General features: G+C 39.8%; 1 protein-coding gene across 2 annotated transcripts in view; it reads right to left on the bottom strand.

Moving 5' to 3' along the window:
• The window catches only part of LOC137951882 (uncharacterized), a 61,896-nt gene that overhangs the window by 6,625 nt on the left and 30,752 nt on the right, over positions 1-24,519 (bottom strand). For both annotated transcript variants that reach the window (XR_011112167.1, XM_068798853.1), the window contains exons 8-10: positions 7,579-7,655; positions 4,766-5,023; positions 4,602-4,684 (exon numbers count right to left, since the gene is read on the bottom strand). Coding sequence is in view for 1 of the 2 variants with exons in the window: in XM_068798853.1 (XP_068654954.1) it covers positions 4,602-4,684; positions 4,766-5,023; positions 7,579-7,655 (418 nt within the window). In the remaining variant the exon portion in view is untranslated. The remainder of the gene's footprint in view (positions 1-4,601; positions 4,685-4,765; positions 5,024-7,578; positions 7,656-24,519) is intronic.

Genomic DNA, 24,519 nt, shown 5'->3' with positions numbered 1-24,519 from the left:
GTGCATGGTATGTCATGTGCCACAAGAAGCTCCATTAGAACACTAAATTTGTTGCTTCTCGTTGTTGATGTTCCTATAATATGTGGTAGAAATGTTTTTTTAAGTGGAAGTGGAAACATTTCCTCGCCCCCTAAGTAGGAGGGGTACTTCAGAAATCTATCCTACTCCTTGAAAGATATTAAAAAAGGCCTTTGCTTTGGTGGTGTTTTAGCCTTGAAGATATCAGGGCTGAGGTGGTGGAGGGTGGAAGTTTTTGTTTGCTTGAATTTGTTGGTTAAAGCTTCGAAGCTGAATTACCACTCGCTTGAAGGTACTGACTAACTTTTTCAAAGGATCCTCATTTTAATTATCAAGAATCAAGATTTAGGATAGTGCGCACTTAGGAATTTTAACTAGGAGGAATAACTAGCAATTTTCACTGTTGATCGGATTTTTTCAGTACCCATAGTTCAAAAAGACAAAAAAGGTCTCATATGTGGTTGGAATTCAAAGAAGTCTCACTTATAGATGGTACAAAAAAGGCTCAATGTGTTCATTGTAAAACCAATTTGAGTGCTAATAGTAGTGGAGTGACCACACATATGAGTCGACATTTGAAACTTTGTCTTAATAGAAAAGTGGCAATGAGAAAACGAAAAATCATAAACTTTCAACTAGTGGGGTCTAATGTTGATCAGAGTCCATCTAGACTTCCTTTTATGGATTTTGGAAGCAAATATGATCAAGCTAAAATGAGAGTACTCATTGCTCATGGGATTTTTATGCATGAGCATTCATTCATGATAGTAGAAAATGAGGGATTTAGTTTTGTAATGAAGATGGCAAAAGTGAATTATGAAAAAATGTCTTGTAAGACCATTAAGGAGTGTATGGAGGTGTACGAAGCAAAGAAAAAGGGATTGAAAATTTTATTAAAAGAGATTAACAAGATTAGTCTTACCATGGATCTTTGGAAGTCCCATAATCAAAAGATTGAATACACAGTTATTACTAGGCATTTTATTGACAATAATTGGAAGTTACAAAAACGAGCCTTGAGTTTTGTGCATGTTCCTCTTCTTCGTGTTGTTGACATAGTAGATGCTATTTACAAGTGTTTGAAAGTTTGGGAAATCGAAAATAAAGTATTTAGTATCTCAGTTGATAATGCTGCATATAATGTTTGTCTGAGAGTTTTGAAAGAAGATTTTTCAAGAAAAAAGAAATTGGTTTGTGGTGGGAAGTTATTTCATGTGCATTGTTGTGCTCATATTCTGAACTTATTAGTCCAAGATGGTCTTGTTCAAATTAAGGATATCATTGAGAATGTGCGTGAGAGTACCAAATTCATAAATCTGTCTGAGACTAGATTTCGTACTTTTTCTGAAATTGTACAACTACAACTAGGTGAAAAGAGGATGATTATTGATTGTCCAACTCGTTGGAACTCCACTTATGACATGTTGTCTTCTACATTAAAATTCAAAGATGCATTCCCTAGATTTCAAGATAGAGAACCAACTTATGATTGTTTGCCAAGTCTTAATGAATGGGTGTGAGATTCTAGAAGTTTTTAATGTAGTCACTAATATAATTTTAGTGAGTGACTATCCTACTTCTAATTTGTACCTTAGTGATGTATATAGGGTAAAAGAAGTTCTGAATTTTCATTCTACAAATGAAAATGTTTTCATTAGGACATTGGTTAGTAGAATAAAAGAGAAATTTGTTGATGGTTGTTGCTTCAGTTTTGGATCCAAGGGTCAAATTAAGGTTGATCGAAATATGTTTTCCAAAGATATATTCTGAGGAAACTACGATGAATATAAACATAGTTCGATGGACCTTATATGAGATTTACGGTGAATATGTATCCATATATAATGTGGAGATTAGTAATGAAGGGATTGCTTCAAGTACTAGCTCTATGGGTGTTTCCACAAGTTGTAGGTCACATTCTTCATCAAGTTCAGGTTGGTCAAAGTTAATGACTTATGTGTATATTTGAGAGGAAACTTCACAATATGATTTTAATGTCTTAGAATGGTGGAAAGTGAATCATATGAAATTTCGAGTATTATCTAAGATTGCAGTAGACGTTCTTATAATTCCCATATCCATAGTAGCTTCAGAGTCTACCTTTAGTGCTGGTGGTAGAGTAATAGACCCAAATCGTTCTTCCTTGGCACCAAATACAGTTCAAGCTTTGATTTGTAGCAGTGATTGGGTTCGGGCTCTTCACGGTGTCAAGAAAAATCAAAAGGTGAACTTCTTTTGAATAATTATTTATTATGATATTTTTTAGTATATTTTTTAGTTTTATTTATTAAAATTTTGTTTTATGATTACAGCCTGAGAAGAAGAGTGGAGATAATGCTACCGGTTACCTGATTTTTCACGTTTTTCTTATCTTGGTAATTTTAATATTTTTAACTACATTAAGTAATTTGTAATGGAAGAGTATTTTTTTATCAGACAATGATAAGTTTTATTCTTTTGTTTTTGTCATAGGTAGAGATATTGCTCATGCGAAGGGGACTTTGTATATTGTTTCCTTAGTTACAAGAGTTTATAAATTTATACTGGATATATAGTTTTTATTTGGGTGATTGCAAATTGATATTGATATTTCAATTATGTTTTTGTGTTTGATTATTGAATAAAGTTTATGCATAATTATGCAGTTTTATGAATAATTTTATGCAAAGTGTATAAATAATTTTATAAATAATTTATTTGACATGTATTTTATGCAAAATTTTAAATATCGAGCCGAGTTCGAGCTCGATTACAATTTTAGGCTCGAGGTTAGGCTCAGCTCGAACTCGAGTTCAAAATATTTAAATCAAGCCCGACTCAAACATAGGCAGATTCGGGCTCTGCTCGATTCAATGCCACCCCTACTGAGTGGTACATTTGAATGTTTGTAGGCAAAATTGATTGTCAAATTGTGTACTCCAACATAAAAGATAGATTATTTTGAGATATTCTCTCCAACTGCTTAACTTAGTTCATACATGGTCTAATTGTTATCAACTTGATGTAAAAAAATAAAAAATAAAAAATAAATTTAAAAAATTTGTTTGGTGATCTATCAAAAGAAGTGTATATAGAACAACTATCATGTTAGTTGATCATGTATAGAAAAAAAAAGTAGTGCTAGTTGAGCAAAGCGATTAGTTTCAAATAGAGCCTAAGGAGATGGTCACACAAGTTAAGCATAATTTGGATGGAAATTGGATTCAACAGATGCTAATCAAATTATTATGTCTTTACTCTTCATCAACCAATAGGTGTGATGATGTTGATGATGTTTTGTACACGTCATCATAAAGCGATACAGGTAGCAAAGAAGAGAGAAAGCAATAGCAAAGAAAGATTCTCCAAACCAAAGATTTGGGTAATTCAGATATTTTCTTGATACGAATGTTGAAAGAAGCGAGATATGGTACTATTTAGAAAGTGTCTTTTGGATCTCCTTCCAAAGCCTAGTATTCTTAAAGATATTGACATGAATTTGCATGATGAGTGTAGTCCCTTTGCACACGAGAAAAAAAACATAGCTTTTGCAATCGAAGTTGTAAGTTTTTTTTTAAAATGCTATTGAATTTTATTAAGAGAAGCTCAAACAAACAGATTACAAGGGGGGGGGGGGGAAGCCTTCCTAAACAATGAGAGATTGTTGGGAGGTTCCGAATTTTGCCAATTTATCAGCCAAAGAATTGGCTGATCTAGGAACGAGGTTCCAATTACAATGAATGGATGACACAATGTCTGCAATACAATCAGTGATAGGCCAGTGGCGCCAAGGGAGGGAGCTATATTTTGAACACCAACTGATGACAGTCTTTGAGTCTCCTTCAACACACAACTTGCCATGGAGACGCTCTTTGAAGATTTGGAGGCCAAATAGTAATCGAAGTTGTAAGTTAGTCTATGGAACCCAAAATGAGTTATTTTGGAAGTTGTTCATAGAATTTCAAGATATTAGAAGATTCTAATGCACATTCTACTAGGTAAGAAGTGGTTCGGAGATCAATGTTGGGATTTACACTATTTATTGGAGGCAATTTTGGTACATGGAAGAGTAAAAAGCAAACAGAAGTGGCCAGGGAAAGAGCATCATATGTCGAGTAATGACTGATACAGCTTGTATGCTACAAAGGATAGTGTTTTCAACTAGAAACCTATAAATGTAGCAAATGGCAATGAGGCAATTACAACTATTGCTAGAAATCCAGTAACATGAGTATGCAAGAAGTTGACCACTGTTTTATATAAGATGTTGTGGTAACTATGAAGGTATGCACTCCTCATGTTAACTCTAAAGACCAATTAGGACACATATTTAAAAGGGCTTCTTAAAAATATGTCAAGGAATATAAAGGTATTCTTAGGTCTTTGAAATTTTTTGAAAATATTTTTAAAGTGAGAAAATATTAGAGAAGGAAAAAGATTGTCTGAACTATTTCCTCTTGTCTTCTTTTTCTTTTTCCTTTTTTTGTTTTCTTCAAACCTTAATTACTAAATTATTTTACATTTCTTTCTCATTTTTCCCCTTAAACCTTTAATTTTACACATAATGTAAGACAATTGCAAAAAAAAAAAATAGGAAACTATACCGAAGTGACTTAATTTCCAACTGCACATGTTCTTGCTGCACACCAGGAACTTCATGGACGGCCCTTAGAAAGGTGGCCTCAACCTGACAATATAATTAACCCAGAACTAAGAGTTTAAACATAAACAGAAGTATTGAATTAAGAACATTTTCATTCTTAATCACCTCTTTCTCAAAAGAAGCATCATCACCCTTTAACTCCTCATTGGTATCAACATCAGAATCGATGACAGAGCCAGACTTCAACTCCCCAGATGCAGGAAGAGTACTAACATCTTGGGTAGATAAATCTAGATCAGTGTGTGCGCCACCTACAATCTCCGAAAGTTTATCTGCAGAAGTTGGTGCAATTGATTGCTTCCACTCTTCTCCATGGCCCATATCAGAAATTGACCAAACGTAACAAAGCCCGGAAGCACCAACCTAGGAATAACAATTTTGTAGTCATGGGTGAGAATAACTTCCTTTGACAGTTAGACTACAGTTTTGATCAAAATAGTTGTATTCGAAAGCTCAAAACATCGGCAGAAATAACATGAAATCATAACAAACAATAAAAAGTAAGATAAAAGGACTTTGCAGATAAATAAGGAAACAAGCACAATAAATAGAAGTGTAAAAGAGTGACCTATAGGGTTTTGGAGAGAGAGAGAAAGAGAAAAGAGAGGGGAGAATTCAGAGTGCTAGAAAGGCTCTGGTTGGGGGTCGAGCTCGACCCCGAGACTTTTTATAAAATTCTGAAACAAAAAATTACAGGAATGCCATTTTTCACTTAAAAAACACTTAAAACCCTTATATCTCCTTACACATGAAAATTGAACAAGAGATATAATTAAACATATAGGGAATTACAACCTCATTTTTCATCATAACATCTCAAATAAAGTGATAATCTACTTCAATATGTTTAGTCCTTTTATTGAATACTAGGTTTCCTACAATGAATATAGCAGCCTGATTGTCACAGTTCATGGTCATAGGTCCCTCTAGTTGTAGGTTCAATTCTCTTACCACAAATCTTACCCACATCAAGTCACTGACTATATGAGTCATGGCTCTATACTCAGTTTTAGCACTAAAACGAACTACAATATTTTGTTTCTTGCTCTTCTGGCTTATCAAATTACCTCCCATAAAGACACAATGACATGCATTAGACTTTCGATCAAGCTTAGATCTAACACAATCAAAATCTACGAAGGCCTCTATCTTTGTGTGATTATGAGGCTTAAAAAATAGTCCTTTTTTCCGAGTGCCCCTTTCAAATATCTCAAGATCCGTTGGACAGTTTCTAGGTGAACCTTGCGATGACACTCCATGAACTGACTAAAAACACTGATAGCAAAGGATATGTCAAGACGAGTGACAATAACATATATGAGTTTTTCAACTAGTTGAAGATACTATCTTATCGTGGAGTTCATCACTCTATCCATCATAGAGGTCATATCCAACCTCCATAGGAGTCTCAACAGGCTTAGCACCCAACAATCTATACTCGTGTTGCATGTCTGTGACATATTTTCTGTAAGTCAATACCAGACCGGCCTTGCTTCTAGCTACTTCAATACCCAAAAAGTATTTTAGTGACTCCAAACCTTTAGTGATAAATTGCTTTGTTAAATGTCTTTTTACTTCCTTAATGCCTATTACATCACTGCCAGATAATATAATATTGCCTACATATATTACTAGAACCACAATACAAGACAATCTCCTCATGACAAAGAGTGAGTGGTCACAGTGGTTCTTGACGAATCCATAGACATGACTAAAAATTCTCAATCCATGCTTGGGGACTTTGTTTGAGATCACATATTACTTTGTTTTAGCCAGCATACTTTGTCGGTTTCCCCCGAGCAACATACTTAGTAGGTTATTCCATATAGACTTCCTTAGCCAAGTCGCCATATAATTTTAATATCAAGCTGACACAACGGTCACCCCTGGTTGACTGCGACAGATATCAAGATCTGAACCAAAGATAGAAGGGCAACAGGAGAAAAGGTCTCAAACACATCAATCTCATATGTCTATGTGTAGCCCTTGGCTACCAATCTAGCCTTGGAATGTCCAATAGATCCGTTTGGCTTATACTTCACAGTATATACCCATCCATAGCCCACGACTGTGATATACCTGTAGCGGCTTCTCTACAGTAGCATCAAGAATCGGACTAGGGATCTCTTCCACAAGAATCGGGGAAACAACCTTAGGAATAGAAATGGGTGGAGACACATCTTTGGAAGACGCAAAAAGAAAGGAGTATCTTCAAAAAATGTCACGTCTGTAGAGATAAAAAAAAAACCATATGTGCAAGTAGGAGATGTCAGGGTGGATACAATACATGAACCTCCTCTTACTTAGTGAATATTGCAATTTTATGACACTAGGCTAATAAGCACATGAAGTGGGTATACTGACCACATGCTGAGCAAAAAGCTGCATGACTGGTTTTTTGTAAAAAAAGAAAAAAAAAAAAAAAAAGAGCAGCACAGCAGACCAAAACGAGAATCCAGATTTAGCACCCTGTAGAGATGAGAAACACCCCTGAACCAACTATCTTTTTCTCTTTCCTGAATGAGATTTTTATAAGAAGGAAATAAACATAAAAAGGGCTGTCCCACCATGATCAATTAAAAAAGCTAGCAAGGTTGAACACTGGCTCACAGTAACATTCAACTACAACACGTTAATTATAACAGTTTAGCCACAAAGAAATAAATTAACAGTTTCTCTGTGCATTCACAACATTCAAAACATGCTCACCCTCTTTCACAGTTTTAATAAATGAATTAGTCTAGAAAAAACAGTCCTAAACTTACAACTCCTCTAGTACGTGCTTCTTGTTTCTGTACACTAGAAAATTTGAGATGCCAAGGAAAATAAAAGATTGTGAACTGTGAAGCTCCCTGCGAAAAAATATAGTGCACATGAAGCAAACAAAATCTGGTGAGATCTATAGTGTCATCAGTTACCTCAGATGTTCCAAGAGATTGGGGGTCAAATATGTTGGACTCAAACTCTCCATTTGCCATACCAAGCACACTAGCAGCTGCAGTAGATTAATTTCATTTAATAACATTAAATGAAGATATATGAAACTCACTTACCCTACAAGAACTTTAAAAAGAAAATGAAAAGCATTATACAGATCTAAAATCTTGATGGAGTGGATTTGACAGCTAGTGAATGAACCAAACTTTGACCATAACTTTAGAGAAACAGGCATTGACATGCAGTATAATAATGAACCTAACTTTGACCATAACTTTGGAGAAACAGGCATTGACTCAGTATGATCGTAAAAACTGCATGTACTAACAGAATCTCATTTCTCATTGTTTATTTCCTTTTTTTTTTTTTCTTGAGAATTATGATAGATTACCAAGAGAAGAAAAGGAAAAAGTCTTAAGGTCCTCTACTCTGGCATGGCATCATCAGCATTGTTATGACAAGACTCTTCATTTATTGAATGGCTTTAATGTTTCTTGGCACCATGTTTTACGATCAGCTAATCACTTAGCTGATCTGCTAGCTAAGTCAGGTGTCCCCAGAGATATGTTTTTGTAGAAGACTTGAAACACTGGGGATTGAGGCTCTTTCTCCTCATCATGTTATATGAGTTTGATTAAACTCTTGTCGTTCATATATAAAAAATAAAAATAAAAGTTCAAGTACAGCAGCACCTAAAGGGCAAACAAGTACAAGCAACAAATTGAAAAATAAAAGGCATCAGAACAGATCTAAACGGGATCAGTGGAGAGAGATTTCTGGAGGTGTTGCCAAGAAATGCAATTCCCACAAGGAATCAAATGATTGGCTTTATGTAGAATTTGAGTCCAACATAGTCTGGATCGAAAGAAGCTGTAAAGCAAAACTTGAGCCTCCCTCGACCAGAAATAGAGTTGAGGGACATGAGTGAGGAGTCTTGTGATGGGTTAGGGTAATAAGTTATAATGGATATGGACCATGAGTTAATGGGCTTTTGACAGTTCCTTTTGGCATGAATTACTAATGCAGTAAGATTACTGAAATAAAGTTGAGAGGCAAAGCTGGAGTCTAGGTAACACAGCCATGAGCTTCTTAACTCTAAGAAGTTCCTGGTTTCATAGTTCAAAGAAAAGAACTTGAAACTTCAAGTTTTGTTTTGTAAACTACCAGTAATGAGTATCATAGTTAGGAGAGAAGAACTTGAAACTTAAGGTGTTGTTTTGTAAACTATCAGTAATGAGTACAAGAAAAGAAAACTACTGAGAAATTATTCTTAGCAAAAAGAAAGAGAAAGAAAGTTGCTCCAGCAACTTAAAAGAAACTTGTATTAATTCTTCAAAACTGATTCATGGTTACAGCAGATCTCCCTATTTAATGGCTCTAAAACCATTATGACCTTGCCATAGGGAACATCACTATAAAATTTTCCTAGGACTGAACTTTCCAAAAAGATTTTTTTTTTCAGAGGGGTGTGGCACGATTCAAACTCGCAACCTGACGCACCTAATTTAAACAGAATACCACTAGGCCAAATAGCCTTAGGTACCAAAAAGATTCTTTTGAGTGTTGATTACACATACATACACCCCTTTTACCCCTCCATGGCATCACTGGCAGCTTTTTCTTGACATTATGGATATTGTATCTTCTATTACTTGTACTTGGTCTCATGTACTTAGATCAGCCAATACGGTTGCTGACACTTGTGCTAAATTGGGTCCCTCCCTTCAATCTCCTGTTGTTAGGGGAGGTCTCCTTTGATGTTTTTATTGCTTTCCTTTGAAATAAAATCATCACCATTTCAAAAAAAAAAAAAAAACAGATAAACTATCACCTCGGTCAAGCAAAGGTGCCTTTTTAGGGTACCCTTGTCTACAAAAAGGATCCAAAGTGAGATGATCGTCTTGAAGAAAGTATGTATTTGGTGCATTCTTTGAAGATGCTACATACTATTCTAAGTTTGAAATGTCTAGCATGGAGTCAGTTCTTCCATCTATCCCTCCTCCAATTTCAGTTGTCAGCCTGTCACATTCTTACTCATGAGACACAATTGCAAAAATACCTCAAAAAGAAGCACTCCAAAATAATCCACTACATGCAAGTTCCTCCGCCATCATTGACTTCGAAAAGGGATCCTACTTCTAGTCTTTCCTTCGACCTTAACTATGATGAGAGAATATAATCAATCTCTGTTCTTCATGTATCATGGCATCATGTTTAAAGATCACCCAATCATGTCATTAATGTCTTAGATAAGTCAGGTGTTACAAGATAATGTTTATCCATTGGGGTTTGAGGACTCTCCTCCACTCTCCATTGTACTCTTTTCTTTGATTAGTGAAGCACCATTTTCGAAAAAAGGGTAACATCCTCTACACCATTGTCTAAATTTTTGTCTTTTGATCTTTTTCTTTGTTTGGGAAAAGATGTTATTCAATTAAACCCAAAGGCAAAGAAGAAATACAATCAAGGGGGAGGGGTGTTAAGAATTAGACGCCCTAATTCCAAACTAACGAGAGCAATAATAATAAACGCGGAAGAAGGGAAAAAACAAGCACGAAAAAGTACAACAAGATTTATACAGGTTCGCCTCAAGGTGAGACTACGTCCTGTCTTCCGCCGTTGCAGTAATCCACTATGAAGATGAAATACTTTACAAGAAAAATCGCACACTTTCAGGTGTTTTTCTCTAACCTCTCGGGCTCCACAACTCAACAATCTCCCACTTGGAGACTAATCCATCATCAATATCTCCTCTGCAGCGGCAACAACTTCTCAATCCTCAGAGAGAAGTCCAACTGAAGTTGAACACAACTTCAGTTTCTCGATCGTAACAATCTTTGTCAACATATCTGTCGGATTCTGACTTCCTTGAATCTTCTCAAGAGCTAAGACTCCATCCTCCAGAGCCGATCTGATGAAGTGATAACGCCCTTGTATGTGCTTTGTTCTGGCATGATAAACAAGACTTTTTTACTAAATGAATAGCCCTCTAACTGTCACAATACAACACATTCTTCCCATGCTTGAGTTCTAATTCTTCCCAGAAAGACTACAACCATATGATCTCTTTGTTGGCTTTGGTCACGGTAACATATTCTGCCTCAGTAGTGGAAAAAGCAATTATCTTCTGCAACTTAGAGACCCACCTTACTATTGTACCACCCAACATGTATACATATCCAATGATACTCTTCCTGTCATCAACAACATAACTCTGTAATCCCAAGTCTGACTTTCTGAAACATAAGGCTAAGTCTGCAGTGCCTCTCAAATACCTAAGAATCCACTTCACTGCTTCCCAATGTTGTTTACTCGGATTACTCATATATCTTCTCACAACTCCCACTGCATGAACTATGTCTGGTCTAGTACACACCATGGCATACATGAGGCTGCCAATAACAGAAGCATAAGGCACATTGGCCATGTTGGCTCGCTCCTGCTCTGTAGAAGGTGACTGCTCCTTAGATAACCTAAAGTGACTAGCCAAAGGAATACTCACTGGTTTTGCATCATTCATGTTGAATCTGCTCAGCACCTTCTTCACATATTCTTCTTGTGACTATTTCAAGACATCAGTATCTCTAGTAATCCTCATCCCAAGGATTTTTTTTGCACCACCCAAATCCTTCATTGCAAGCTTCTTTGACAACTCCCTTTTCAAATTATCAATTTCTTGTTTGCAAGCACCTGCTATCAACATGTCATCAACATATAGTAGTAGAATGATGTAGGAGTCATCAAGCTTCTTCACATAACAGCAATGATCCGCCTGACACCTCAAGAAACCATTACTACTCATAAAAGTGTCAAACTTCTTATACCACTGTCTTGGAGCTTGTTTAAGACCATATAAGCTCTTTTGAATTTTGCACAGCATTTTCTCCTTTTTTTGTGCTTTGAAACCCTGTGGCTGCATCATGTAAATTTCTTCCTCCAAATCACCATGAAGAAAAGTTGTCTTTACATCCAACTGATCTATGTACAAGTCTTCATTTGCCACTAGTCCAAACACTATTCTAATAGTAGTCAATTTCACTACTGGAGAGAAAATTTCAGTGTAGTCAATGCTTTCTTTTTGTTCAAAGCCTTTTACCACCGGTCTTGCCTTGTATCGCTTGCTGCCATCTTGTTCATCTTTTATTCAGTACACTCATTTATTCTGCAAGACCTCCCTTTTGGTAACTCAGTCAACTGCCACGTCTGATTGGATAACAATGAATCCATCTCATCCAACATGGCCAACTCCCACTTGGTTGATTCATCAACTTGCACAACGTCCTCATAACTCTCTGGTTCACCTTTATTAGTCAGTAAAATATAATTCAATGCAGGGGAGTACCTCTGTGATGGTCTGCTAGTTCTGGCAGATCTCCTGAGTTTAGTCATAGGAATGTTCTGATTTACTTCTGGGGGTGTGTTCTTCTGGTCTTTTTTTGAGAAGAGTTGTAAATGTATTCAATAAGAAAAAATACAAACCTAGAGACTAAAAAGACATTTCCTCCACAACAAGATGTTGGAGGGTAACGCCTTTTTTTGCTTGAACATCGGCTAAATGATTAGCGGATCTTGGAACATGTTTCCAAGTGCATAATAAAACAGAAGTTAAATTACAAATTTCATCAAAAATCTTCCAATGACGCCAAGGAGGTTTTGATGGCTTGGAGCACCAGTTTATAATGACTTGAGAATCCCCTTCAATCAAGAGAGCATAGTCCTTTTTTTGTTTGAAGAGCTTCAGCCCGTTGAGCAAGCCATGTAATTCCGCACAAGTAGAGTCTAACACTCCAATTGGACCCGCATAAGTGAAGAGAAGATTCGCTTGATCATCGTGAATTACTCCACCAAATCCAGCTGGGCCCGGACACCCGAAAGCACTTCCATCAAAATTTAATTTAAAGTGTCCAGGAGGAGGTCTAGTCCATTCTACCATAATAGGAACCACGAACTATGAGACATATTCGCCAATTTTCCCTCATATTTGTTGCTCTTAGATCACAGAATTCTTTGTGAAGGAGAACCCAAGAGCTAACTTAACCGACTATTTGATCACAAAGAATATTCTGAGGAATAGCTTTCTGATTGAATTTGCGATTGTTTCTTTCTTTCCATAAATTCCACACAATGTGTCCAACACAACAAGATATTAAGATTTTCCCTAACTTCGGAAGACGAGAGCTAACCAAAGTTAAAATAGTGTTTTGCAAATCTTGCGAAGGGCAATATACTAAACCGATTTTGTCCATTAATTCGGTCCAAATCTTATGAGCATATTCGCAATGTAGAAGCGTGTGATCTGCTGTTTCAGGAGATGTGTTGCAAAATGGGCATTCTGGATTGGGAGTATTAATGCCTCGTCTTTGCAAAGCGTCAGAAGTTAAGATTTTCTTACGACATACCGTCCAGATGAATAATTTGATGCGAGGAGGAATCGGGAGCGACCATGCAAAAGCAGCAGGATGTTCTGCATGGAGAGGCGGGTATGAAATCATATGATGGTACGTTGAAGCTGTAGAGAACATACCTTGTTTGTTGGGCATCCAGATGAGTGTATCGGCAGAATTTTTTAAGGCCACACCAGAAAGCAAATTGATCAGACCGGTAGCTTCAACAGCTTCAGAGTCATTTAATGCTCGCCTGAGATGAAGATTCCAATCACCCAAAGACTGCCAATGGTCAGAAATCATTGAGCTACGAGATCTTGACAGTTGGAATAAAAGAGGATAACTTTCCTTTAAACAACTAGCCCCTATCCACCAATCCGACCAGAATAGAGTATTTGTACCACTCCCAATATAGCATTTGACGACAGATTTGAAGGTAGGAAAGAGTTTAGCAATTTTCTTCCAAACAGGGGATAACTTGTAAAATCTTCCCCCATTCGTCCACCAGCCATTCTTTTTTCCGAATTTAATTACAACCATTCGGCGCCACAATAGATTGGGTTGCATGTTGAACTTCCAAATCCACTTTAAGAGCCGAGACTTGTTTGTGGTAGCAACGTCGCGAATCCCGAGGCCCCCCATTACAATTGGCTTACAAACATCTACCCATTTTACAAGATTAAACTTTTTTTCCCCATTTGACCCATCCCATAAAAATCTTCTTTTCAAAAATTCAATTCTATCCCGAATAGAAGCTGGACAATGGTACAAAGATAAGAAATAGGATGAAATTCCATGAAGGCATGATTTAATTAGAACCAGTTTACCAGCTTTGGATAAAAATTTTCCTTTACAAGAAGCCAGGCGCATCTCAAGCCTCTCAACAACTGGAAACCAGGAATTTTTCGAAGGGGGGAACGGAGTCAAAGGTACGCCCATATATGTACTCGGAACTGATGCTACCTTACAACCCAGATAGTTCGCCATTGAGTTGAGAATAGAGGCATCAATATTAAATCCAAAGATTGTTGTTTTTTCCCAGCTAATCTTTTGACCAGACGTCATTTCAAAGATGTTCAAGATTGCTTTCATGTGTTTTATTTGTCTCATGGACCCTTCTCCAAAAAAAAATAGAATCATCTGCAAACTGAAGAATGGGAACGTCTTAGATTGGGTCAGAAAAAATAGGACTGAGCCAACCCGAACGTTTAGCAAACCGGATCATAGAGGTAAGGTATTCTCCAATGAGAGTAAAAATAAATGGAGAAAGGGGGTCGCCTTGTCTGATCCCCCTAGAGGCTTTGAAATATCCTCGGGGTTTCCCATTTACCAAAACAGAATAAGAAGGAGAGGAAATACAGCTCCTCATCCAAAATTTCCATCTTGTACCAAAACCCATACGGTCAAAAAGATAATCCACCAGTTTCCAATCAACCCGATCAAAGGCTTTCTCAAAATCAATTTTCAGAACAAACCTAGGAAGGGAAGATTTTTTGAACGAATCAAGAAGTACATGAGCTGTTAGAGAAGAGTCCAGGATGTTTCTGTCTCGGATAAAAGCACTTTGACAAGGATTAATTACCTTGTAAAGGACAGCTTTTAGCCGATTAGCCAATAGACGCCCAATAATTTTATATGAACTGGAAGTGAGACTAATAGGCCGAAAATCTTTAGGCGCCTCCGAATTTGTTTTTTTAGGAATAAGTGCAATAAAAGATGCGCCGATTCCAGAGTGAGTAATTCCCACTTGATGAAAATTGTGAACGAAGGCGCAAACATCTTTTTTTAACAGATCCCAAAAACAGTGATAAAACTCACCATTAAAGCCATCTGGTCCGGGGGCTTTATCTTTAGGAAGGCCAAGCACAGCCCGTTCAATTTCTTCTGAGGAGAATGGTTTTTCAAGATCAACAGCGTCTTCAGTTGAGATGCGCTCGAAGTCGAACTGATGGATTTTTGGTCTTCTGAAACAGACTTCTGAATATAGCTCTGAGAAATACTTCACCAAAAGGTCAGAAATGGAGGCACTATCCGTTACCACTTGGTCTCCGTTACAGAGAGCAGTGATACGGTTAGTCCTCCTCCTGGCCGAGGCGATGGAATGGAAAAACTTTGTATTTCCATCACCCTCAGCCATCCAACGAAATCTTGAACGTTGTTTCCAACGGACAGATTCGGAATGAAGAAACGTACGGTATTCAGCATTTAAATTATTTCTAATCAAAAAATCAGTAGGAGAGATTAACCTTTGTTCCTCCAGTAGATCCAGCTCAGAAATGCGGCGACGAATCGAATCTTTCTGGGAAGCAGCAGAAACTCGGTGATTTTTATCCCACATTCTGATCTTTGTCTTGAGGGCTTTGAGTTTCCGAGGGAGGGCCCAGCCCGGGTTCGGATGATTTTCCAATTCGACCCACCACGATTTCAAAGAAGGGATGAAAGCCTCGGTTAATAACCAGGCATTCTCAAACCGAAAGGGAGATCTTTCCCATGCAACAGGCCGAGAATTGAGTTGGATAGGCCAATGGTCAGATCCTATTTTGTTTAGGACTTGGCCAGAGGTGTTGGGAAATAGGAGGTTCCATTCTATATTGGCAAAAAATCTGTCCAATTTAGACAAAATGGGGGGGTTCTGACAATTTGTCCAGGTAAATTTTTTCCCCGATAGAGGAGCCTCGGAGAGAGCAACACTATTGATAAAGTCAGAAAAAGCTCTCATGGTTGATGAGGTTCGGGAGGCAGGAGGACTTTTGTTAGAGCAAAGTAATGTCGCATTGAAGTCTCCTCCAATGAGCCAAGGGAGGTCCCACAATTGGACAAGCTGAAAGATTTCCTCCCAGAAAGATGCTCGATCACAGTAACGAGTAGGCCCATATATGCCAGCTAGTGCCCAAGAAGTACCGAGGTTGTGATCCCGGAGCTGGATACCGATTGAGTATCGCCCCGGAAGGACGGAAATAACATCAAAAGCAGTTGGATCCCAGATGACAATTATGCCCCCAGAATGGCCAATTGCACCCACATGCGCCCACGCTGGGTTGGAGTCATACCATAAATTACACACAATTGAGTAATCAAAAGACTGCATCTTCGTTTCAAGAAGTATAGCAATTTTTGGTTTAACATCAAAAAGCGCTGCTCTGACGAGGGCACGCTTGGCCAGAGAGCTGAGACCTCTTACATTCCATGATAGAACGATCATGGGGAATGGTGGGAGTTGATATTTCGCTCCACAGTGCCAGCTTCAGAGTATCCCGCACAAAAGATGTTGGCAAGCTCCGTCATTTCTGAAAATTCTTCTCGAGGAAAGTCTTGTTCCTGTTCCAGCAGGAATAGGAGGAGCTCATCCCGCGGATTGGGAGTGAAGGTCTTGGCTAGGGTAGATTTAGAGGTTATAGTTGGGGGGAGGTCGGACCAAATTGGAGGGATTCTAGAGGGGAAAGCAGGGGGGAGATCGTACCAATTATGGGGAAATTCCAATGGAAGGACAGGAGGGGGGTTTGAAGGAGGGGAAGGTGGGGGGGTAGTGTCTTGGATTTTATCTTTGTCAGTGTTTTTTTCGGAAGGTGCAGGGTTACCGAATTTGGCTTTATTTTTCCCTGCTTCTTTTTTTCTGGAGTAGGTATACCGGAAAGGGGTGTTGGTGATTTGTTTTCCAGTATTGGTGTGCAAGGGAGGGGTGAAAGTAATGTCGCATTGAAGTCTCCTCCAATGAGCCAAGGGAGGTCCCACAATTGGACAAGCTGAAAGATTTCCTCCCAGAAAGATGCTCGATCACAGTAACGAGTAGGCCCATATATGCCAGCTAGTGCCCAAGAAGTACCGAGGTTGTGATCCCGGAGCTGGATACCGATTGAGTATCGCCCCGGAAGGACGGAAATAACATCAAAAGCAGTTGGATCCCAGATGACAATTATGCCCCCAGAATGGCCAATTGCACCCACATGCGCCCACGCTGGGTTGGAGTCATACCATAAATTACACACAATTGAGTAATCAAAAGACTGCATCTTCGTTTCAAGAAGTATAGCAATTTTTGGTTTAACATCAAAAAGCGCTGCTCTGACGAGGGCACGCTTGGCCAGAGAGCTGAGACCTCTTACATTCCATGATAGAACGATCATGGGGAATGGTGGGAGTTGATATTTTGCTCCACAGTGCCAGCTTCAGAGTATCCCGCACAAAAGATGTTGGCAAGCTCCGTCATTTCTGAAAATTCTTCTCGAGGAAAGTCTTGTTCCTGTTCCAGCAGGAACAGGAGGAGCTCATCCCGCGGATTGGGAGTGAAGGTCTTGGCTAGGGTAGATTTAGAGGTTATAGTTGGGGGGAGGTCGGACCAAATTGGAGGGATTCTAGAGGGGAAAGCAGGGGGGAGATCGTACCAATTATGGGGAAATTCCAATGGAAGGACAGGAGGGGGGTTTGAAGGAGGGGAAGGTGGGGGGGTAGTGTCTTGGATTTTATCTTTGTCAGTGTTTTTTTCAGAAGGTGCAGGGTTACCGAATTTGGCTTTATTTTTCCCTGCTTCTTTTTTTCTGGAGTAGGTATACCGGAAAGGGGTGTTGGTGATTTGTTTTCCAGTATTGGTGTGCAAGGGAGGGGTGAAAGTTTTGGGGTTTGGGTTTTCCATGGTGTCCGAGTGGGGGAAGATAATACGGAGGGGGGTGGGGCAGAGGATAGTGGGAGAGTGAATATATAAGGGGGGAGGGGAGTAAAAGGGGGGTTCGAAATCCCAAGTGGATTCATTAGAGAGGAGGGATGGGCTTAGCGGGGCTCAAGGGGTGGCCGTATAAGGGGAGATTTGAGTCAGAGAGGGAGGGTCTAATGGGACGGCGAGAGGAGCGGGATGGATGATGTGGAAGGTTTGAGGTCGGGGGGGGGGGGGGGGGGGGGGGGGGGGGGTCGCATAGGGTAATCCTTGATAAGGAGCCGAGAATGTGGGTGAAAGTGGGGGGGAAAGGGGATTTATCGAGTTAGAGAAACTGCGGGACGAAAATGTCAGGCGAGGGGTACGGCTTCGGGAAAAGGAAGATTTAGGCGGCGGAGGGGAGGGGAGGGATTTAAAAGTGAAAGGACGGGAGGGTGGCGTGATGTGGACTGAGAGGTTGACGAATGGCAGGCGAGTGGTACTGCTTCGGGAATCGAGGAGCGGCGGAGGTGAAAAGGTTGATGTAGAAAGGAAAGGACGGGGCGACGGCGTGATGTAGACAGAGGGGTTTTGGAAATTGATGTATGGCAGGCAAGTGGTAATGGTTCGGGAATCTAGGAGCGGCGGAGCGAAAGGGGTTGATGTAGAAAGGAAAGGACGGGGCGACGGCGTGATGTGGACTGAAGGGTTTTGGAGGTTGATGTATGGCAGGCGAGTGGTACTGCTTCGGGAATCGAGGAGCGGCGGTGGGGAAGGGGTTGACGTAGAAAGGAAATGACGGGGCGACGGTGTGATGTGGACTGAGGGGCTTTGGAAGTTGATGTGGTCGACGGCTGTGGATTTGATGGTTGAAAAGGTGTTTTTTTTTTATGTGTAAAAGTATGGTGCGGGGCTCGAGGTTGCCAGATCGGAGGGGCATTGGAAATGTCATTGATTTGAGAGCGTGGTGATGGTTTTTGGTAAATGGAGAGGTGGGTATGTGGGGGAAAGTGTTTCTTTTTTTGGTTTTTGTGTTGAGGTGAGGTAGAGTTTGACAGTGATGGATGTGAGCATGGGGAAGTAATAATCCCTTTGTCAGGATGTGTCTGTAGATCAGGTTGAGAGATCCTATCAGATTTTGGATTTGGGGAGTGGTGTATTGCAGATGTTTTGGGATTGGGAATTGACACTGTGGCCAAGGGCGATTTCAGAGATGGGATTTTGTCGGCGGAGGCATTTATGTGGATAGAATCTTTTTCGGCGGAGGCATTAAGAGGGTTACTGTGAACTAGTGTTGATTGGACTGTTTCGGGATATGGGGATTGATTTTGTGTGGTTGGATTTTTTATTTTTTTTTGGGAACCCATGTCCGATTGAACTTCGAGTGATGCTTCCGAGTCAGCAACTGGCGGATCGACTGAGTCTGGGTTGTGTTTCGTGAGGTTTCTTCCGAGTTGGCTGCCGGGAGGGTTTCCAAATCTCCGAATTCCATGGAGACCCAGATCGTGGTTTTTCCGCAGGAGATATGAAAAAACTGTAAACCACTTACCAGAGATTTTGGCCGGATGAAAAAATTTTCTTTGTGAAGCTGAGTTGGCTGGCTTTCGGCCCAAATAATCTCTCTGAATTCTTTTGAGAGGCATTCCAGAGTATGCCGGCATCGGATTTCCACCGGAAGACCTTTGACGATCACCCATTGCCCCGAGATGGGGGCTGTGAGTTCTGGGCTCCAATTGGTCGTGTGGAGGATCATTGAAATGGTCTCTGTCTTCAGTGAATGTAGTCTCTTGCGGTCCTCCTCCGAATGGCAGTTGATGATCCAGCTCCTCTCATGAGCTTTGATGATGGCTGTGGACATGATATTTCGTTTTTGCAGCCATTCTTGGAGTTGTCTTCTGGTGAAAAAAATTTCCGGGTCTTCCAAAAGCACTGCCAGGGACATTTTGCGCTTGCCCTCCGTTTCAATGTGGGTTGGCAGGGATATAGAGAATTGGTTTTTCTGGGGTGAGAATTGGGGGAGTGGTATTGGTGGTGGTGTTGGACAATTGGTTTCGCAGACCTGAGTCTTCTCTGGTGGAGGATCCGGTGGGAGCGACAGAATTGACTGGTGTGAAGCGCTGGGTTGTGAGTGGATTTTTGGTGGGGTGGCTAGCTGCTGGAGAATTTGATCAAAGCGTTTCCAACCCATTCTAGAAGTGGAGGGCTGTGGGAGAAAAATCATACCCATTATCATTTGGCCACGTCTTTGGTGGATGACGCATTGAAGAAGTCCTCCATGATATTGGCTGTGTACTTGGAATTCCAGATCGCCGGTGAGGAGCGATCTGCTGTATCTTCTTCCCGTGTTTCCTACTTGAACTTTCCTGAAAATGTCTAGGAAAAAACTGACTGCGGAGATCGGGAGGGAGATGTATGATTTTTTTCGCCCCTCTTGTGCATGAATCTGGATGGCCTCCCCACTCTTCTCCTTCCTCTTTCGAAAAGTCAGCTTTGCTTTTCCATTCCGGAATTCGTATCTGGTCGGATCCTCCACAAGGATCCTTCGGCGTGAGGATTTCGAGATTACAGTTTGCCATCTCTCGCATGAACTATCTTCAGAGTCAATAACTTCCTTTTCCCTCTTTTCTTCTTCTTCCAGTTGTTTACCTTTTCGTTGCTGTTGCTGCCGGTGCTGCTTTCCCAGACTGGTTCGATCTTCGCCTCTTCCTGGGTGCTGGATCAGAGGGAGTGGTCGTTGAGTGGGAGTTACTTCTTTCCCCAGATGGTTGGTGGGAGGAAATTACTCCTTGACCGACCCCTCGTCCAGCCATCTTGGGTTCTTCTTCTGGTCTTTCTAAGCAATATTCTCCATCTCAATAGCTGGAAGATCTCTCAACTGAATCACTTCAGACTTCTTGGCTTCATCACTTGTGCTATCAAACTCTGTTCTCAACCTATCTTTATACAAAGCACCTTCATTGAAGATCACGTCTTTGCTCCTGATAACCTTACGACTTTGGTCATCCCAGAAGCGATAACCAAACTCTGTACCAGCATAGCCAATAAAGAAACATAATTGAGATTTGGCATCAAGTTTACTTCTACCAGCAGAATCAATATGAATATAAGAAACACAACCAAACACTTTCAAGAAAGAAAGGTTTACCACTTTGCCACTCCAGACCTCTTCTAGTATTTTGCAATCCAATGGTGTTGAAGGACATTTGTTGATCAAATAGGCAACAATGTTAATAGCCTCATACTAGAAAATCTTTGGCAATCCCGCATATAATCTCATGCTTCTAGCACGGTCGTTCAAAGTTTTGTTCATCCTCACAACCACACCATTCTATTAAGGTTTCCCAGGATTGGTCTTCTTCATCTTGATTCCATTATCGGCACAGTACCGCTTGAAATCATCATCTACATATTCTCCCTTATTATCTGACAGCAAACACTTCACTTTCAAATTTGTCTCATTCTCAACCATTGTTCTTCATCTCTTAAAGGTATCAAAGACATCAGATTTCTTTTTCAGGAAAGAAACTCATACCTCTCTACTTGCATCATCAATAAATGTCACATAGTAGTTATAATCACCAAGGGAAGTAAGAGTTGAAGGCCACCGCACATCTATGTGAACTAACTCCAATTTTGTTGTCTTTTGCTCCTTTCCAGCCTTAGAAAAGCTAACCCTTTTCTTCTTGCCGAAAATACAGTCTTCACACAAATTGTTATTTACAGTTTTCAACCCTGGTAGCTTCCCTTTGGACTAAAGCACTTTCATTCCCTTCTTAGGCATGTGACCGAGCCTATAATGCCACAAGTCAGAATCAGTAATAGCATCAGCAACTGCAACCGTGTCTCTGCAACTGGAATTGATGTAAAGAGTTCCAGTTTTAACTCCTCGTGCAACAACCATGGATCCCTTTGTAACTTTCCAGGCAGCACCATTAAAAGTCACATTATGACCCTCATCATCAAGTTGCCCTACTGAGATCAAATTACGCATTAGTTTTGGTACATGTCTCACCTTGTGAATTTTCCACACTGTCCCGTTTGACATCCTCAAACTAACATTACCAATACCAACAATATCCAAAGGTTCTCCATCAGCAAGATACACCTTCCTGTGATCTCCAGCAACATAATTCTCCATGATCTCATGATGTGTTGTGGTGTGAAAAGAAGCTCTTGAATCTAACACCCAAGAGTCAATAGGGCTATCAACCGACAAGAGTAAAGCATCTTGTAACTCTTCAGTCACTGCATTTACAACATCGTTTTTCTTTTCATCCTTCTTCGGTGCTCTGCAGTTCTTCTTTATGTTTCCAGCATTCCAAATTCCTTCTGAATTTGGACTTGCTTCTACCATTTCTTGACTTCCCTCTACCATTGCCCTTGTTGGAATTCCTCTCGAAGTTCCTGCCCCTAGTATCGACACTGAGGGCAGAATTAGATGTCAACGATTCTCCGAAGTCCTTTCTACGAACTTCCTTTGCGAGAATGGTATCCTGAACATCATTAAAGATCAACTTCCCATTGCCTACAGAGTTGCTAACCACAGCCCTCATAGGCTCTCAACAATTTGTGCATAGACGCCAAAAGAATTAAAGCACGAACCTCATCATCAAATTTAATTTGAAAGGATGTCAATTGATTGATAATCATGCTAAACTCATTCAAATGCAATGCAACCGATGTATTTTCTGTCATCTTTAAATTGAAGAGTTTTTTCATGAGATGTACCTTATTATTTGCGGAAGACTTCTCATACATGTCAAACAGAATCTTCATCATCCCTATTGTGGTTTTCTCTGACGCCAACGTTGTGAGCAGCATTTTTCGACATTGTTAACCGGATTACTCCCAACACTTGTCTATCGAGGAGATTCCACTCATCATCTTTCATACCTTCTGGTTTCACCTCCAGAAGTGGTGCGTGCAACTTTTTATTGTATAGATAATCTTCGATTTGCATCCTCCAAAACGCAAAATCGATACCATCAAACTTGTCGATCCCTAGTGCCGATCCTACTCCGCTAACCATTGCTCTCAATCACGAACCAAAGCTCTGATACCACTTGTTAGTAATTAGATGCCCTAATTCCAAACTAACGAGCGCAATAATAATAAACGCGGAAGAATGGAATAAACAAGCACGAAAAAGCACAATAAGATTTATAAAGGTTCGCCTCAAGGTGAGACTACGTCCTGTCTTCCATCGCTGCAGTAATCCACTATGAAGATGAAATACTTTACAAGAGAAATCGCACACTTGCAGGTGTTTCTCTTTAACCTCTCGGGCTGAAACTCGAGATGCTCCTCGGTATAAGATAATAAAACTCTAATAGCGGCGCCCCTCAATTATAAAGAGAAAATTAGGGCAAACGTATTACAAGAGTGAAATTCCCAAACTGCCCTTAATGAAATAACAGTTAATATATCGTGGACCGGGCGGGGGCTCCACCCCCTCCTCGATCCGCAACCAACTCAGCATAGGGCGTTAATTAAGCTCCACAACTTAAAAGAAGGATCCTCTTTAGCTAGCAAATCAGTAAGACCATTTGCTGATCATTAAATATGAGTCCAATTGCAACATCCTTAGACAAATCTTAACATAAAAACTAGACCAATGACACCAAAGAGGATCCTTCTTGCCAAAGCACAATCCAATGACACAGCTACAATCACCCTTCACATGAATCTTTCCACAAAAAAACTTATGAAAGATTCTCAACCCATGTCTCAAGGCCTGAAGCTTAGCTAATGTGGAGTCTGAAACACCAAGAGGACCGCAAAAGAAGAGAGAATGTCACCATTAGAGCTTCCAAAACTGTCCCCAAAACCAAATGGCCCAGGATTGCCGATGGAGGATCATTCAAAGTGGAGATTTTTTTTTTAAATGACAAAGTTGAGATTAATAATTCCTTCCTTAGGTGGCTTCCATTCTTTTGACCATTCATCTCCACCATATAGATCATTCGTATCTTTGTCAAGAGGTCGTGAGTTAATCCATTTGATGGTGCTCAAGTAATGGGCTGTTGTTTATTTGCAATTAAGCATAATCAAACTATAAAGCAATACAAGGTCAGGTGAGTAACCAAAAGGTTACACTCTATCTTAGAAGATTTAAAAACCTTTTCTCCAATTGCTAGGTTGAGTTTTGTGCAAATTCTAATTTCAGCTGTTGTGAACAAATCACTTGTTACAATTGTTGTGAATAATCGTTACTCACTTTATCATCAAGATGTAAAGAATATTTTTCTATATGGGTTATAAAGGAAGAGGTATCTAAAGACTAACCTCTAGGGCTGTTGCTAAGAAGAAAAACAGTAAAATGAGCAAGTTACAAAAAGCAATCTAAGGTCTAAAGCAGAGACCTCAAGCTTGGGCTTTTTTTTTATGAAAAGTGTGAATTTATTAAGGCAAAAGAAAAAAAATTACAATTTTTTTTTTTCAAAAAAAAAACTATTAGGAGGGGCCTCCCAACACATCAAGGGTTTGGAGGGATGTGCCCTGTTTAGCTTGAGAGTCCTCAAGCTTGGTTTGATAAATTTAGTAACATGGTAGTGTCCTTTCAATTTATACAAAAGTCATTCAGACCATGTTGTTTTTATCTCAAGCAAGAAACTAGAGCACTTGTGTTAATTGTTTATGTGGACAACATTGTCATCTCTGGAAGTGATTTTTGAGTATTGAAATTGCTACTGGAATTGTGCAACTTCAAAGAAAGTATGTTACTGATGATTTTCAACCAATCAAAAGAAACATAGTTACTGACTTACTATCTTAAACAGGACTACAAGGAGCTAAATCAGCTGAGAAGCCTATGGAGGGTAATGTTAATATGCATGCTGATCAGAGTCCCATCTTGAAGGACAGAACTCAATATTGAAGGTTGGTTATAAGCTGAGTTATGCTACAGTGAC

This window comes from Aristolochia californica, unplaced genomic scaffold, assembly GCF_029961685.1.
Source record: "Aristolochia californica isolate CCGP_79_NKW_82.1479 unplaced genomic scaffold, dmAriCali1.0.hap1 SCAF_1, whole genome shotgun sequence".
Taxonomy (NCBI): domain Eukaryota; kingdom Viridiplantae; phylum Streptophyta; class Magnoliopsida; order Piperales; family Aristolochiaceae; genus Aristolochia; species Aristolochia californica.
Note: the sequence above shows the minus strand (reverse complement) of the source record. Positions and strands in the feature narration are given on the sequence as shown.